Below are 18,393 nucleotides of genomic sequence, written 5' to 3' on the forward strand. Positions count from 1 at the left end.
AACCATTTTCAGTGAATAATCAAAATAATCATTTCATATGAGAAGGTTGAAATCATTGTTTGGAGGTGATATTTTACCTAACAACCCTAATGAGAATGGTTTAAGGCTGGGATGTTCAAGTGTCAATTCATTGAAACGTAATTCATTCATCAATGTCTAGTACTAAGCAGACGGTGACATACAATGTAGATTGAGATAATTCCATCTAATTACTTGCATCACCATAATGACTTGCCTAAATACCATTTTTTTTTAATTAGTAGAAAGCAACGAAAGTCACGTGGACCTTGCGATAGAGGTGCATAAAATTACATCCCTCCACTGTAAAATAAGAAAATAAGAAAATTTACATGATTACCCACTTCTGATTTCCTTTTACAAAACTATCTATATAATGTTTTAGTTAACAAAAATACCCAAAATCAGGGTTGAGTTTACAAAACCACACACCCAAAGTTTCAGTTAATGAAAAAATTCAAAATTAGGTTTGATTTTACAAAGCTATCCAAAAAAGTGATTCTCCTTCATCTTCCACATAAAATCAGGTATTTTTGTTAAGTGAAACTTTAAGTGGATAATTTTGGAAACTTTAATCTGATTTTGGGTATTTTGTTAACTGAAGTATTGTGTGGGTAACATAAACCTGATTTTGGGTATTTTGTTAAATAAAACATTGGGTGGGTAATTTAGTAAAAGGAAACCCAAAAGTGGGTAATAATGTAATTTTTCCTAAAGAAATTGTTATTCATGTTGATGCCCCTATACGTGCGCTCATTGATCCCACACTACTGCAAGGGGGCCACACAACCAAGCAACAATTTCTTGCCTGTTATTTTTTTCAGTCGTGCGCTCTTGTGCCAAGACATGTTTCCATTGATCCCATGTTGATGCAGAGGTCAACTAGGTAGCATTCTTTCTCAAACTTTTTTTTCTAAAAAATAGAAAATATATATATATATATATATATTTGATAAGAAACATAATTTTAATGTTTCAACTAGGGGTGTCAAGCGGTCAGGCCTAGTCGGGCTCGACCAATTTCTAGGGCTGCACCATGAATGCTTGTTTAGTTAAATGGGCTTAGCTAGCGCGGGCATGGTACGGTTAATAATCAGGCCGGTCAGTCTCAAGTTTTATTCAGGCTACCATAAATGGGTTTTAACCAAGCTATAGATCTATTTAACTTTAAACGGGTCCTCTTTAAAATTGGTCTCTCAAATGTGTTTGAAAATTAATACCAATAAAATGAGGCAAAGATGGGCATAGCAAAGAAAAAGATCCCATGGTTAAAATTGATTAAGCCAAAGATGAGCAAAGTAACTAAATTACTAATGTACTCAATCTTTAACCCACGAAACTCAAATCAATTAAATTATGCCTATATAACCCAAGTGTAGTATGATCAAATCAATTAAACTATGCATAAAAAATATGAATATTCATATAATAATTACCACCATCTTAATTGTACATATCACATAGCCTTAGCACTAAATACTAATAGTATTAAAAAAAATATATATATATATATATATATATAAGTAGTATTAAAGGCGTTGGGCTAGGTCGGGCTTAAAGGAGTCGGTTCAAATCGGACTTGTAAATGTGTCAGGCTGATCGGGTGCCCGTTGGGCTAGGTGGTTGTACTATGTACTACCTGTTTATAAATGTGAGCCCGACACATTTATTAATCAGGCCGGTCTAGGTCATGCCATAAATATGTTGAACTCAATCAGGCCTACTGGTGCGGGCTTGGAATTGACCACCCTAGTTTCAACCCCTCAAACAATGAATGCAAGAATCTTGGCACCAAAATATATATATATATATATATATATATATTTAAGTCATATTTTTTTAATCTAAATTGTCTATTTTCATTTAAAGTTGAAAAATTGTATAATAATATGTAAAAGTACTAATTTATATGCATGAACATGTATATAGGATATGTATGAATACAAAAGTGGGTACTTGATTGAATTAGAGTCTAAAATTTGACTTGTAACTAAAATAGCCAATGTGGTAGAATAGATGTCTTGTGACATTTGAAAAAAAATATATATAATAATAGACTTATAATATTTTACATCTTTTTTTTATTATGGAATTTTGTTGCAACTTACTTATACTCTTCACTGGACAAAATTGGTCGCTACCTTGATTACACCAAGTAGCTGCAAACCCCTACTGGCAGCTAATAAAATGGAATCTAAAAGGGTGTTTTTGAAAATACTAAAGCCTGGGAGGGTATTTGTGATTACAAGGAGGAAGATAAATTATTCCATTTCATGGGCTTCTAGTAGGGGTTGTATATGCTTGGCCATAACCCTGACAACAACCAAAATTTTTTCCTCTACACTGGTGGAGATATACTTCTATAGGAGCACTTGCTATTTGGGGTTATTTAGCATGGCGACGCTGTGAATTTTATTTCTTTGTTTATTTTGGATAAAGATTTTATAGATACGTGGTTATTTTTATTTATTTATTTATTATTATTATTATTATTTCTTTTTTTAGTGTCTACAAACAATGGATGATGATGATTCCTAAAATCACAAAACAAGTTCGAGCCATATATTATTACATTTTATTGAAAAATCTAAATTTCTTATTCCCACTCTAAGTTATTAGAGTGCACAATAATATCTAGAGCACTCGACCAAAAAAAAAAAAAAAAACCGTTTAGAGTTCTACTACCAATACACATGCATGGATATACATGGAATGTGTACCAACATAGAGATGGGTATTTGATTAAATTGAGTTATAAAATTTGACATGTGGTTCTCTATTCAACGTGCCATAATTGACATCATCCATGCACATGGAAAAATAGATGTCTTGTGAAATTAGAAAGAATAACAGATCTTTGTGACAATAATAATTCGATTTTCATAATTAAAAAATATCAATCAAATGGTTTGGAGCACCTATCTCATTGTACCACTTAGATTATTTACATGTCAAATTTTAACTCTAAAATATGCATCCCCGTGTATGTCTATACACATTTAAGGAGCTCCAACCATTACAGGCATTGTCCCATAAACATGATTTCAATTCTCTATTTGTCACTTGATGAACTCCCTTTAAGCTAAAATTTTATATATCAACAAAAGGTCTCATAGTCTACTTGTGCATAAAAATTGAGCCTTATCAGATTCATCATGTGAAAAATATTTAGATATGCAGTTCTGATTAGTTGTATCTTTTTTGCGATTTCTTTTTAGGATAACCAATTTTTTTTCCTTGGTAGACATAAGAATAATCAATTCATTTCTGCAAATGGCAAAAGTAGTGGTGTGGAAAACTATGCTAATATATCACTAATGCAACAAACTTTTGTGAGGGACATTTCTGGGCGATCCAGGTATGGAAAAGGTTGTCCAAACTTTTGCCATGTGACGGATTAGAAAAAACTATATTTTTCTGATTAGGTGGACCCTTAAGCTCTATTGCTCACATGTTAAGTTTCATCTTAATTAAAATTGGTTAAGTGACAAAATTAAGGAGCGTGAAGGGGTTCACAGCTAAAAAAGAACAATTAATGAAAAGTATAGAGATACATGAATTAAATTTTAAAAAGAAAAAAATTAAAACATTACCAATCCAGACTATTCTCTTGGTATCTAACAATAGAAATTGTCCAATAATATTTTCACATGAAAAAAATAAATAACACTTTGAAAATTCGAAAGTGGTCAGTCAAGAAAAACTATTGTTCAAAATTTTTAGATAGCTTTCTGTCGAGAGCTCTCTCTACGTCATAGACACAGGGGGCGTAAAATGACCACCCTTGTCCCTCCTAATGTGGCATGCCCCTTTGTCTATGCATAGGGTGAGGTCTCCGACAGAAACAATTGTCTTTTTTTTTTTTTTTCTTCAAATTACTTGGAAAGATGAATCAAAGTACCATGGGAGTGGGATACAAACTAATACAAGAGAGAAAGAAAAAGAAAGCTTAAATGTACCATCCTTATTCTTTAAAACTTTTGAATCAATGTTCTAAAAGAATAAATTATGCCTCAATTTGACTGATCACCTAATCCTATGAATTTTAGCAAAATCGAGTATAGAAACATGCATGTAAAAAGTTTATTGAATTAGTTTACGATTGATTTATTATGAAATCAAATCCAAATTGATCCATACCGGAACCAAACCAAACTCAAAACATATATAAAACTGATCCCAACTAAAAATTCATTAAAAACCTTTTTTTTTTCTCTATAATTATGTACACATATACATGGTAAATTGAACTCAAATCAAATAAAATTCAATGACATATTAATAAGAAATCAAAACCAAATCAAAATCGACCAAATCAAATATTTCCTTATTGATTTGATTTCGGATTCACTCATTCTCACACTAAAACCGATAAAATTAAACCAATCGATTGATGCCCTTAATGCAAACCCTTGGCCTTCTTTTTATAAAATGAAAAACATACATGGCCTAGGTATACTCTTTTGAAGAGTTTTTTGACTGGTCAAGGCAAATGAATTTTAACAATCCGTGATGCCCATATTCTTTCAACTTGAATCTAAAGAGGGGGACATGACCCATTTTTCAGTTCGATACCCGACCCAGTCCGGTCCATAGATTTAACCGGCCCGGGATTCGTACTGGTCTATTAGAGAAGAAGCGGGTTACGGAGGTTGAGCGAGTCGACTCGAATCACAAATTTGATACCTTATTGGAATACTCGATAAAACGCCCTTTATTAAAAATAGAAAACGGAGGGTATTACCGTTATTATTCTAAAAAACATGGGTGTTTAAATAATATCTCTCACAGAACCCAAATATTCTAATTTTCAAAAATCTGAAATCGTTGGCTTCAAGTGACAGAAACGGGGGCCAGAGAGAGAGAGAGAGAGAGAGAGGAGTTCTCTCGGTTGGGATCCATCATCCATGTAGTTGCGGCGTCAGAATATAGAAATCAAAAAAACAAAAACTGCAGGCTGCAGCTGTTGTTGAGTCTTGTTCTTGCTTCGCTCCCTTTATTCTCGCTAGCTGCTCCACACCATTACCGGTCAATCTCAGACTTTTTGATCCAAGCAAAAGATAAATAAATTTCAAAATGCTATCCATATTCTCCTCCTCCTTCGCATTGGATCTTTCGGATTTCTCTAGCTCCCTTTCAGATTGTTCTGCCTCTCTCTCTCTCTCTCTCTCTCAGTTCTTAGTTCAAGCTGCAATGGTGGTTCATCTAGAGCTAAAGCTCGAGATAACAGTTTAGGTTTGATTTCTTTAGCTGCTTATAAATTGATGTTGTAGAGACGGAAGAGATCGGGAAGTTTGTTTGTTAATGGGCGACTTGGATTAGTGGAAGTTAGAAGAAATGCAGCTCTGTTATCTCTTGGGTTTTCAGTCAATTTTCTCAGTTCTTGAGCTGGATTTGAGATCTACAGGTCTTGTTCTCGCTTTTGGAGAGATTTGAGAATTTTGTTCGCTGATTCAAGGCTTAAGACTCTTCGTTTTTTTTTTTTTTTTTTTTTTGAGGTTTGGATGATATAAGAAAGGTTACAGGTGGAAGATTTTTCTCTTTCTTTCGCCTCTTTTGTTACTGGGGCTTAGATTCCGCAATGAACCGCAGCTTTAGGGCTCCGGAATCACAGATGCAGGCGGCCGTACAGCAGAGGCAGCCGGTAAGGAAGCTCGGGACGATGAAGGAGAAGGAAGAGGAGCTTGCTTTGTTTCTTGAGATGCGGAAACGAGAGAAGGAACGGGATAGCCTTCTTCTTCATAACTCGGAAGAGTTCGACGCTCCGCTGGGTATGATTCTTATCAATTTTCTGTTAGATTTTAGGTTTCGAGTTCTTCAAAGGCCTTTTTTGGAATTTTCGGGCTTGAAGTTGCTCGTAATCGATCCACGGGGGAGGGGAATTATCGACTGATGAGCTTTTTACCTGATCCATTAATGAACGCGGATTATTTTCATTGTTTCTACTTATTGACAAACTCAAGCATTTTTTTTTCCCGTTACGGATTTTTTCTTTTCCTGATTTGTTATTGAGAAGATTTCTCCAATAACCTTTTGAAAGCCTTTTTTTTTTTTTTTTGGTGTTTTTCCTATTGGTAACCAATAATTTGTTGCTGCAGGATCTAAACATGGCGGTTCTCCCATATTTAGGATTGTCTCACCCACACCTGCGCGGAAGACTCGGGCTGATAATTTCCTGAATTCAGAAAATGATAAAAATGATTATGATTGGTAATGCGGAAACATCTCTTTGATTTGCGATAAGACTATCCTACCTAGTAGAGAGTTAGATAAGAGAGATTATTATTATTGTTCGAGACTATTCGCCAGTTAAATTAGTTAGATATGCCTTGGCTACCTTAAAAGACAAGTTGTCAAATGTTAAGGCTTTTCTTAATCTAACTTGTTACTTTCATTAACTATTTTATTTGATCTTCCTCTGATTAGTGACTCCTGTTATTTATTAGATTATAATTTTGTCTTGATTTATTGAAAGGAGAATGAACTATTGGCTATTGAGTTCTCAACTCAGCACAGCTAAGCCATGTCATGATTGTTTGGGATCAACTAAGGGAAATGAAGGGAAGTGAAATTAATTTCAAAAGGAAAATGGAAACTTCTGTAATCATAAATATTTAGCTAACTTAAATGTCGTACAAAAAATGGTGAATAGAACTTTCAAACAGATTGGGCTTGTCATATTTTCCAATATAAATCCAAGGAATTTGCTTGAAAGTGAAGTGAAGGTTAATTACTTTAATAATAAGTTTTGGAGTTTGTTATAATCATTGTTGGTACAAAGTTTCCATTTTATTTTTGTATTAATTTGGTTTCCCTTCCCTTTACTTCAGTTCCAACCAAACAGCTTATGTAAACCTTCTGCACCATTGCTTTCCATCCAGGCTATGTCTTCTGTTAAGTAAAAAGTCATTGTGTCGCTCTCTGCTTCCATTCATATCCTTTTTGGCATTTTAGAAACTTCGTCTTCTTCAATTGCTGCAGCAATGGAAGGAGGAATTTTTTTCCCTGGGATTCATCCACCCATTATTATTCTTTGTGGCTGGGTTGAACAGGCTCCCTTAAATTGAACTTCTGTCATTAGGTATGTACACCCATTATTATTCTTAGCGGTTGGGTTGATAAGGCTTCCTGAAACTGAACTTGTGTCATTAGGTATGTACATTTTCAGAAGTCTTTGAGATATGGAAATCCTAATAAATATTCAAAAACCACATTGCTTTTGTTGCTTTGTCTTGAAACAATGACCAGTTATGCCAAACCTTGGTGATCTGATCTGTTCTCTTATCACAATGCAATTCTATCCTTGTTCTCTTTGTCCATTGGGAATGCATACTGCTGTAGCGAGGTTGTAGTCTTTATCCCATGACTTTGGCTTTTCTCCTTTATCTTATAGGATCAGTTTTTGCCATTAAGCCATCATCCAGTTTCATATTCATTTTCGATACAAAAATTTTAGTTCTGTTCTTTTGAAAATGATCATGTTGTACATATTCTTCTCCTCAACTCCATTTATTTCTCTCGGCACTTTTCTTAGAGGCATTAAGAACCACTCTTCAAGATACCTGCCATCTACTAATATACATAAGCTCCTCAATATATTGATCATTTTTGTATGCAACTGAATTTCATTGTCCAAAGCTTCTAGATTCTCACAAATCCATCATTGAAGGTCAGATTTACTACAAAACAATGAACAAACCCGCCTTTTCCCCAGCCACTAGGTTAATGCAGGAGCAGTTCTTTGGATTAGGCCAAACCTGTCCGGGAGTACCTACCGAGAACGGGCCAAATTGGGATTTGGGTCTAGTAGGATATTAGTAGTTTATTTATTTAATTATTTGGATTTATCTTGTAATCTTTTATTTAGGTTAGATTTCATTTCCATTTTAGTTTTAGAGTTTCATTCCACTATAGATTTAGTTTGTGTTAGATAATTAGGAGAGAGAGATTTTACTTCTATTTCAGCATTAGACTAAAATTAGGAAACTTTCAGTTTCGTTTTTATAAATATGCTTGTAACCCAGTTCATTCGATATATTGGAGATGATGAAATTGTGAGTTGTTTGGTTGGAGCTGCATGGCTTGTGCGATCCCTTCTCTCCCCCCCCCCCTCTTCTTTTCTGTGAGATCTTCTCCTCTCCCTATGTCTTATTCTTTCTTCTTTTCTTACTTTCTGTTGTTCCTTTCTATCTTCTCCTCTCCCTATATCTTATTCTTCCTTCTTCTCTTACTTTCTGTTGTTCCCTGCTATTTACATTTTTTCCCTCTTCCTTAATCCTTAATTCTCTCCTATCTTTTGGTTACTTTTGATTCCTAGTATTTCCCTAACTGTTAAATTATAATTACCTTTATAGACCTTCTCTATGTGACTACCTATTCCACCCTTCCTTAATGTCATAAATAGTCTTTGTATCCCATTGCTTCTTTATTTACCAATAACCCATTGGAAAATCTGGTTTATTATTAGTTTGCCATTCCCTTTTTTGCATGGGCTTTTGTTGAATCAGGTGGCCCATACGGAACTCAAATGTCTTGTGACCCGGGTTCCACAACAAGGGTCAGGTTTTCTAATCCTGTCCTGTCCCATTTTTTTGGGGGTAGGTCATGTCTACTGTTAACCAAATGGGTCTTCTTTCACCGCTGAAAAATAGGTGATCTTCAGCCTTTTCCTTTCAGCACTTACAATTCATATGATATCATTCCTGACTGGTGTATTTGCTGGTATTTTTCACCCAAAAAAAAAAAAAAATGAAGCTATTTGCTGGTACTTTTTTTTCATAGCTGAACCATCTCAATCTACTTAACCACATTTTCTCATCTCCTTGTTCTCCTGCAAAGTTGCCTCAATAAATTTCTGATTCTTTCTTTACTTGTTTTGCCAATCATCAATCCAACATTCTAACAGCTGCAACCATTTTATCTGGGTTGTTGCTTGATTGTCCAATTTTTATCTGTAATGTTTTTAGTCATCTGAAAAGTACTTGTATTTGTTGGAGAATGTGGAAGTCCAACAAATGAGATGGATCGATTTAGCACAATGTTTCTTTTTTAAATATAAAAATCCTCTGAGACTATATTATGATTACAAATGGTGAAGTAGCTTTGTCTGGCATGAACATGAAATGTAAGATGTTTACTTTATATCTTGTGCTCAGGATATTTTTGTGCTTGGTGTGTATATGTCTGTTTGGAAATGGTATTTTTATTCTTGTTATGTTTACAGGCTTCTTACACCACCTGGTACTCCTCTTTTCCCGTCCTTGGAGATGGAATCACAGAAGCCATTTATGAGTCAGATTGGGACTCCTAAAACACGTCCTGTTTCATTGAAGTCTAGGGTGAGAACTCTATTTCACTTTTGGATGCTTGATATCACGCTGCAGTTTGATCATTGGAAACTATGTTATACTATTTAAAGATGTTGATGCATGAAACAAAGTATCATAACCTTCATAAACTTGGACATATCTCCCTACGTCACTTTATGGACAAACAGTGATAATTTATGAAAACTACAACTGTTGTTGATAAATTGAACATTCACACCTGTAAAATAGTATTTAAAGGTAGTATCCATCCTTCAATGGGTCTAATATTTCTTGGGAAGCTCAGAAACCCAACCGGAGGTGTGACAAATTTGAGCCACAACCGAGAGTTCATCCCCTTGCATGCATGACAAGCTTAATATTACACTGTTTAGTTTGTAATTGTTGGCATGACAAGGAACATGATTTATCCTTAGATTTTGGTTCCTTGTTTCAATATGTTCATCCGGTCATATTATCATTGAGAAAGCAAACCCTAGAATCTTGGAAGCAATGGACCGATATGGCAATATTCAGTGAGGAGATTGGTTTAATGTTTATATTAAGAGATTCGAAAAAAAAAAATCCTTATCTGACCCATATGATCCATACATTGCTTACTACATTGTTCCCAGCTGATGCATTATGGAACTTGTTTATTTTATGTATCTGATCAGCTGAATGTAGGAAAAATAATAATAATATCTAAACTCCATTATGATGAATTAGGATGTAACTGAAGTGGGCTCTGAGATGTTCTGTATTTTTTTTTTTTTTTTTTGAGGCAATCTTCTTTCTTAAGTCTCAATGTCATGCTGCCAAGTCATTTTCTTCCCCCGATGTTGTTGCAGTTAGCAAATCCACAGATTGAGCCTGTACCAAGGGGCAATCCTTTATCTAGGCAACCTACTTCATCCCCTGGGTTGAGCTCTACTCCTACAGGAACTCGAAGACCTTCATCATCTGGAGGACCAGTTTCAACTGCATCTAGACCTCAAACACCAACTGGACGACCAACATTAACGGCACCAGCTAAACCCTTAAGACCATCCACGCCTACTTCACGAGCCACCTTGCCTTCATCTAAGTGCACGGCTCCTACAAGATCCTCCACCCCTGCAAGATCTGTGGCTAGATCTTCTACACCAACAGCAAGGCCAACTGTACCAGCATCCAAGCCCATATCAAGGTCAACAACACCAACTGTACCAGCAGCCAAGCCCATATCAAGGTCAACAACGCCAACTGTACCAGCAGCCAAGCCCATATCAAGGTCAAAAACGCCAACTGTACCAGCAGCCAAGCCCATATCAAGGTCAACAACACCAACTCGTAGAACGCCAACAACATCAAGTGTACCTAGGGTCTCTGCTCCTCCTGTACGGTCTTCTTCAGTTACGAAGTCGGCTCCTACAGCAGCAACAAAACTGGTGCCATCACGTGGCAGTTCTCCAACAGTAAAATCCAGAACGTGGAATCCCTCGGAGATGCCTGGGTTCTCACTCGATGCTCCCCCAAATCTAAGGACATCACTACCTGAAAGGCCACTTTCAGCCTCTAGGGGTAGACCTGGAGCTCCCAGTGCTAGATCATCCTCTGTGGAGGCAGGTTCCAATGGAAGAACAAGAAGGCAATCATGTTCTCCTTCAAGGGGACGGGCTCCAAATGGTAGCATCCATACCAGTGGAAGCTCTGTTCCTGCAGTGAGTCGATCACACTCCAATAGTAGTGATAACGTTAGCCCTGTTGTAATTGGAACAAAGATGGTGGAAAGAGTAATAAACATGAGGAAACTGGCACCCCCGAAGAGAGACGAGCCACACTCTACCCAAAACAACTCCGGAGGGAAGTCATCATCATCACCAGATAGCTTAGGCTTTGGAAGAACACTCTCAAAGAAATCTTTAGATATGGCTTTGAGGCATATGGTATGTATCTCCTTTCTTCTTGCTTGGTACCATTTTCTTATTTATGAAAGAAGAATATATGACGGTGGAACAAAGATTTGGTCAATTCATGTATTACTTACAGTCATGATATCCCGATCCTTAGAATCCACTTCATCTATGTTTACCTGCACAAAGTTGTCAGATGTAGCTTTCTTGAATATTCTTTAATTCAAAATATCTTAGAGGTAGAGTAGAATTTCCATTTCTATGTTTACATGAAGTAGCTGCCCTTGTAACCATAGATTTTAAAATCAAGCTAAGCTTGACCCCCTAGAATTCCTGTACCATGCACATGCACCACCCGTGTGGGATTGTGGTGCTCTCTGAGGTGGGGGTAATGATGACTCACCATTTGAGTCACAACTACCACTATGAGATATCCTCTATTTGCATGCCATAAATAGATTAAATGAGATGTTCATAAGTAAATCCTGTGTATTTGTCTCCTTAAGATATAACTTTGAGATGTTTATAAGTAAATCCTGTGTATTTGTCACCTTAAGATATGACTTGTCGGAGTTTCTTCTATAGATCTTGAGAGCAAGTGCTAAACACATTGGATGCTATTTGAAATATTTTTTATTTGTGCCTGAAACCAGGATATAAGGCGAAGCATTCCAGGAAACTTGCGCCCATTGATGACAAACATCCCAGCTTCTTCAATGTATAGTGTAAGGTCAGGGACAACCAGAAGCAGGACAGTAAGCATCTCAGATTCTCCTCTTGCCACAAGCAGCAATGCCAGTTCAGAGCAAAGTGTCAACAACAATGCCCTTTGTTTAGATGGGAGTGAAGTAGATGATGATGATCTTGGTAGTGAAAGAGGTGGTCGATCTATTCCTGCAAGTCAGTATGGTAGGTGATCTGAAGGATCATTATTGTTTGGAAATAGTTTTATGCAACTTGCTGAAGGAAATTCAACCTCAGAGAAAATTGTCTTCACAAATTACTGACAAAAGATATGCTTCTATGTTTTTGTAAAGTTTATCGGATAGGCTCTCTGCTAAATTTTAATTTCGTAGGCATTTGTACTATTAGGGAAGATGGTTAGGTATGCCATATAGTTCTCTGGTTCAACAACCATGAAGACGTATTGTGAATCATATTTATACAAACTCGTAATGTTGTAACTGGAAATTGGAAGGTAAGGTTTATTTTTCATCTCTATCTGCTGGGATCAGACTTCTATAGTAATGCACCCCATTTTGTTTTTGTGCCATCATCTCTAGAAAATATTTAGAACTCTTGGAAAAAATGACACAAGTTATTGGCTTTTGCTATCTCATATTATCCATCTGTTGATCGGTGACTTCAAGCATGAACTGCCGAAGGTTATGCGATTTTCATCATTCAACTAATTTACTACTAATATGCAATTTTTTTTTTCTTTCGAGCGCAGCAGAGCTTGTACCTGTTTAGGCCAATGGTTGCTCCTTTGGTTTGAGTGGCACCCGAGTCCCAGAATAAAGGGAGAGTCTCTGAGCAAACTGGGTATTTTACATCCTCTCACATTTATCTTTCTAATCATTATATCTTATTTAAAAGAAAAGTTAATATAATAATATATGTGAGGATACGTAGTATACACCTTAGGTTCAGAGAACCTTTTCCCTTATATAAATTACATGCATTAGACTAGCAATTCCAAACAACAGATTAAAATGTAAATATATTCTCTAGAATATTTTCTATTATTATTTTATATACCAATTAGGTAATTGACTGATACTAATTTCATAGAATTGGATTCCAAATAAGAAATCCACTATTCGTCTAATTAGGAAAGAGTCTTACCCTATTTGACACACCTTGATGGGAGGGTGCAAAAACTTTATTTAATAGAACTCTAGGTCCTCCTCCTACCTTAACGTCTCATTATTGGCTCTATCACCAAGAGAGCATTAAGGAGAGCTAGTAGGAGAAACCTAGAGGATCCATTGTGTTCGTGATTGAGATTGTAAGAATAAAAATATGGGAAGAATATAATGACGATAAATTCTTCACAGTCGATGGTGAACGTTATGTGTCGACCCTTATAGTTTAATTTTGTGATTCAGTGATTGTATGGCAAGATCTTATCTGTTATTATTAGTAGGAATAACATCCTTTGAGTAGTATCAGAGCTTATGGTTACACCAATGCATTCTTGAATCACATGGAGAATACTGTTCATGAATAGTATCGATACTGTTCATGAACAGTACCCATATTATGTTAAAGTAGGTGAGTGGGTTACTCGGTACTGTTCATGAATAGTGAACAGTACCCATATTATGTTAATATGGATCCGATTGATCAGATCGACTTGAATGGGATGAATTGTATTAGTTTTGATATTAATCCATATGATTCATGACCGATATCATACGGACAATTGCAAAATCCCTTTATTAATTTAAAAAAATCTCTTTTATGTTATTTGCATGGGACTCACAAGTATTAAAAAAAATTTTAACTCTAATTGTAAATTAGGGTTTATTTGTTATACTTTATCCAATGGTTTATTTTGTATAATGTAATTTAGGGTTTTGAGTTTGTGGCACCCTACTTAAAGGGAAAAAAAAAAAACACATATATCGGGTTTAATAAACTAAACCCATTATGAAAGCTCATATTATGGGATTTAATGAAATAAACCCATTATGTGAGTCCATCTTTTCCTTGTTTAAACCCATTAAAAGACTTTTGATTAAATGAAACCATGAACCCATTATGAAATAAACTCATCTCTATTTCTTACTTAAGCCCATTAAAGGGTTATTGTATAAATAGAAAGAGAAATAAGAAACCAGAAACACTTTTCTCATTGTTTCTATTCTTGGTTATTTATTTTTATTTTTGAATATGTTTATCTTTATGCCTTATTTCTGATTCTATTCATAATAGATATGGTTTCTTTGTACTCTTTACTTAAGTTTGTACATATTTCATAGATTGTACATCTATTTCTTCTTATACACTCTATTACCAACTAAATTTCTATGATTTCTAGGATAGTTTTTATAGTAAAAATAGATAGAAATAGATGTTGTCTATGTCTTTATGCATTATTTTAAAATACTTATGATTTTTGGATGACAATTTATGTTAAATTTAAATTGAAAGTGTATAATTCTCAAATTTAAATGTGTTTGGGATATCAATGATTATGTGATTAAGTTGAATGGGAGTATCTATAGGTACACATTTTTCTTAATCACAATAATTATATATGTTGGCCTTAAACATAATCCTAACACACATTCAATTTAAATTTCAAACTTTAGGGTCTTATGATGATCGTTATGTAACAGTCAAGATAGAATGTGAATATCCGCAAGTATACATTCTTGATTGACTGCGTTGATCTATATATGATAGTTTAATGGTTAAATAGGATGAAAATATCCACAGATATACATTTTATTTGATCAGTTTGATGATTTAAATATTTTACCCTAATGATGTCTTCCATTTAATGTAAAGTGAACCATTAGCATGTTACCATCTCAATCCCACAGGATAGATTGTAATGATACAATAGGTTGTTTTTCTAGAATTTTAATATTCTATTACTGAAACTCAAAGTATAATGATTGATAAGCATGTATTATTTATTCTTATTCATAGGTTCAACACCTATCCCTATTTCGAACAACGTGCCACTTCTGAATTGATCATGATTATGCTGTGCCTAATGAGAAACCTACTACTCTCACTGATGAGAGCACTGATGATGAGGTTACATTACATGATTGGTGGAGCGTTCTAACCGTCTTTGTCTTTTATATATCATGAAGACGATTAGCAAGACTATCAAAAGCTTCATACCAATTTCTGAAAATGCAAAGGAATACTTAACCATTGTATAAAACCGTTTTGCTATTGCTGATAAATCTTTGGTTGGGACTTTGATGACTAAACTAGTAACAATGAAATATACTGGTACTAATGGGATAGGGGACCATATCTCTGAAATGGTAAGTATCTGTGCACAACTAAAATCCCTCGAATTGATAATGAGTGAAGGTTGTCTTGTCCAAATCATTCTGACTTCACTTCCTCCTCGTTTTGGAGCATTCAAAATCCACTACAATACAAATAAAGATAAGTGGACTTTGAATGAACTTCAGAGTATGTGCGTCCAAGAGGAAAGGAGATTGAATGACGAGGGAGACCAGGTGGTTAATTTTGCATCCAACCAGAATAAAAGGAAAAGATGAAATTTTAAAAAGAACAATGCATCAAAGAAAGCCTCCAATCCAAAGTCTGATGACAAGGAAAAGAAAACTGACAAGTTAAAGTGTTTCTTCTGTAAGAAAATAGGACACCTTCAAAAAGACTGTCAGAAACGTAAGACTTAGTTCTAAAAGAAAGGTAATGATTCTATCCTAGTATATTTTCAAACCAATCTTGTTGATGTTCCTTATAATATTTGGTAGATTAATTCAGGAGCAACTGTTCATATTTCTAATTTTATGCAGAGCTTTCTTACAACTCGGAAACCAAATCAAAGTGAGAGCATCGTCTATATGGAAAACTTGCAAGAGTTTGAAGTTTGATCCATCGGCACTTATAGACTCATTTTGGACACCGGATTCCAGTTGGACCTTATGGATACTCTTTATGTTCCTTCTATTTCTAGAAATTTAGTTTCATTATTGAGACTTGATTGTGATGGTTTTAAGTTTACTTTTGGTGATAAGGTTGTACATGTTTATAAAGACACCAATCTAGTTTGCATTGGATATATATATATATATATATATATGTGATAGTCTTTATAAACTTAATTTAGATTCTAATTTTTCTAAATCCATTCTTGCACTGCATGTAAATGTTAGAGCAAAACATATATTCAACAATGATGATTTCTCATCCCTATAGCATAGACGTTTAGGTCATATTTCTAGACCTAGAATAGAGAGGTTAGTGAAGCATTAAATATTATCAAATTTAGATTTCAATGACTTCACCACTTGTATAGATTGTATTAAAGGTAAACAATCTAAGACAAATAAAGTTGTTGTCAAAAAAACCAATTCACTTATGGAATTGATACACACTGATATTTGTGGTCATTTTGATCTTTTTATAACTGATGAAAAATATTTCATCACCTTTATTGATGATTACTCACGATACTGTTATGTCTACTTATTAAAAGAAAAATCTGATGCTTTGAATGCTTTTGAAGTGTTTTATGCTGAAGTCGAAAATAAGTTAGATAGAAATATTAAAACTATTAAGATCTGATAGAGGGGGTGAATATTATAGTAGACATATTGATGTAGGACAAAGTGAAGGACCATTTACCCGATTCCTTAAGTTGAAGAGTATAACCCCTGAATACACAACTCCTGGTACACATGAACAAAATGGGGTTGCAGAAAGACGCAATCGTACTATCACAGAAATGGTACATAGCATGATGCGCAACTCCTCATTACGTAAATTCTTGTGGAGCAAAGCATTAAAGACAACTGTGTATATCTTGAACCGGATTCCTAGTAAGTCAGTTTCTAAAACTCCTTACGAGTTATGCAATGGAAGAAAACCTAGTTTAGGGCATTTACATGTATGGGGTTGTCCTGCTGAAGCTAGATTGTACAATCCACATGAAAGAAAACTTGACCCTAAAACCATAAGTTGTTATTTTATTGGTTATTGTCAGTGGTCAAAGGGTTACAGGTTTTATGCACCCACACACAGTACCAGAATTGTAAAAACTCAAACTGTTAGATTCTTAGAGGATGGTAACATTAGTGGGAGTGAGAAACCACGTAATATGGTATTTGAAGAACATCAAATTTCCTTATTGACTTATGTACATCGTAATAATATTATTGTTTCACGGATGACTGTTCATAATGATCTTGTGGAACAACAAACTATAGAAGATGTACATATTCATCATGATGATGTTGTCCCACATGTAACTATTGAAAATGATCCTATGGAACAACAAACTATTAAAGATGTATCACTCCATGATGTAGTTACCACTGACAATACTATGAATGTTTCTCAATCGAAAATTCAAGGAAGACCTCAAAAGGGTTAGGAGGTCTGCTATTCCTGATGACTGTATAATATATCTCTAAGAATCAGAATTTGATATTAGAATCAAGAATGTCCCATTAACCTTTTCACAGGATATAAAGGATAATGATTCTCTTAAATGGGTAGACGCCATGAAAGATGAGATGAAGTCCATGAGTGACAATGATGTCTGGGATCTCGTTCAATTACCAATGGGCTTTAAGGTGATTGGTTGTAAATGGGTATTTAAAACCAAATACGACTCAAAGGGTAATATTGAGAGACATAAAGCTAGACTAGTTGTAAAGGGATTCACTCAGAAAGAAGGAATTGATTACCATGAAACCTTCTCTCCTGTCTCTAAGAAGGATTCTCTGAGAATCATATTAGCATTAGTAGCTCATTATAATCTAGAGCTTCACTAAATGGATGTAAAAACTGTATTCTTGAATGGGGATTTAGATGAGGAAGTCTACATAAACCAACATAAGGGATTTAGTGATCAAGGAAAAGAAAATCTAGTGTGCAAACTTAAGAAATCCATATACGGACTTAAACAAGCTTCTAGACAGTGGTATATTGAATTTAACCACATCATTGTTTCTTTCGAATTTATTGAGAATACCTTCGATAGGTGTATATATCTGAAACTTAGTGGGAGTAAATTCATATTTTTGGTCTTATATGTAGATAATATTTTACTTGCTAGTAATGATTTTGATTTGTTGAGTAATACAAAGACCTTTTTTTCTAAGAACTTTGAAATGAAAGATATGGGTTTAGCTTCTTTCATTATCGACATTGAGATATTTCGTGATCAATCTCGTCGGATACTTGGGCTATCACAGAAAACCTATATTAATAAAGTTTTGGAAAGATATGGCATGATGAATTACAAATCAGGTGTTTTTTCCATGATCAAAGGAGATAAGTTCAGTCTAAATCAGTGCCCAAAGAATGATCTGGAAAGAGCACAAATGAAGGATATTCTATATTCTTCCGTAGTAGGGAGTCTTATGTATGCAATGACTTGTACTCGTCCAGACATCAGTTTTGCTGTTGGTATGTTAGGCAGATATGTGAGTAATCCTGTCATGGAT

At 34.8% G+C, this 18,393-nt stretch overlaps 1 protein-coding gene across 2 annotated transcripts; it reads left to right on the top strand.

Annotated features, from left to right (window-relative positions):
* The first annotated feature begins 4,876 nt into the window (after window positions 1-4,876).
* LOC122081692 (zonadhesin-like) lies at window positions 4,877-12,439 on the top strand. 2 transcript variants are annotated; one of them, XM_042648887.1, is made up of 6 exons: window positions 4,877-5,425; window positions 5,611-5,789; window positions 6,117-6,228; window positions 9,242-9,356; window positions 10,175-11,251; window positions 11,872-12,439. In XM_042648887.1, exons 2-6 carry the CDS (start codon window positions 5,633-5,635, stop codon window positions 12,133-12,135), a joined length of 1,725 nt encoding a protein of 574 aa, XP_042504821.1. In that variant the 5' UTR covers window positions 4,877-5,425; window positions 5,611-5,632; the 3' UTR covers window positions 12,136-12,439. The 2 variants fall into 2 exon arrangements, with proteins under 2 accessions (XP_042504821.1, XP_042504820.1); XM_042648886.1 differs by having other exon boundaries at window positions 4,877-5,789.
* Window positions 12,440-18,393: the final 5,954 nt, after the last annotated feature.

Source organism: Macadamia integrifolia, chromosome 6, assembly GCF_013358625.1.
Source record: "Macadamia integrifolia cultivar HAES 741 chromosome 6, SCU_Mint_v3, whole genome shotgun sequence".
Classification (NCBI taxonomy): Eukaryota; Viridiplantae; Streptophyta; class Magnoliopsida; order Proteales; family Proteaceae; genus Macadamia; species Macadamia integrifolia.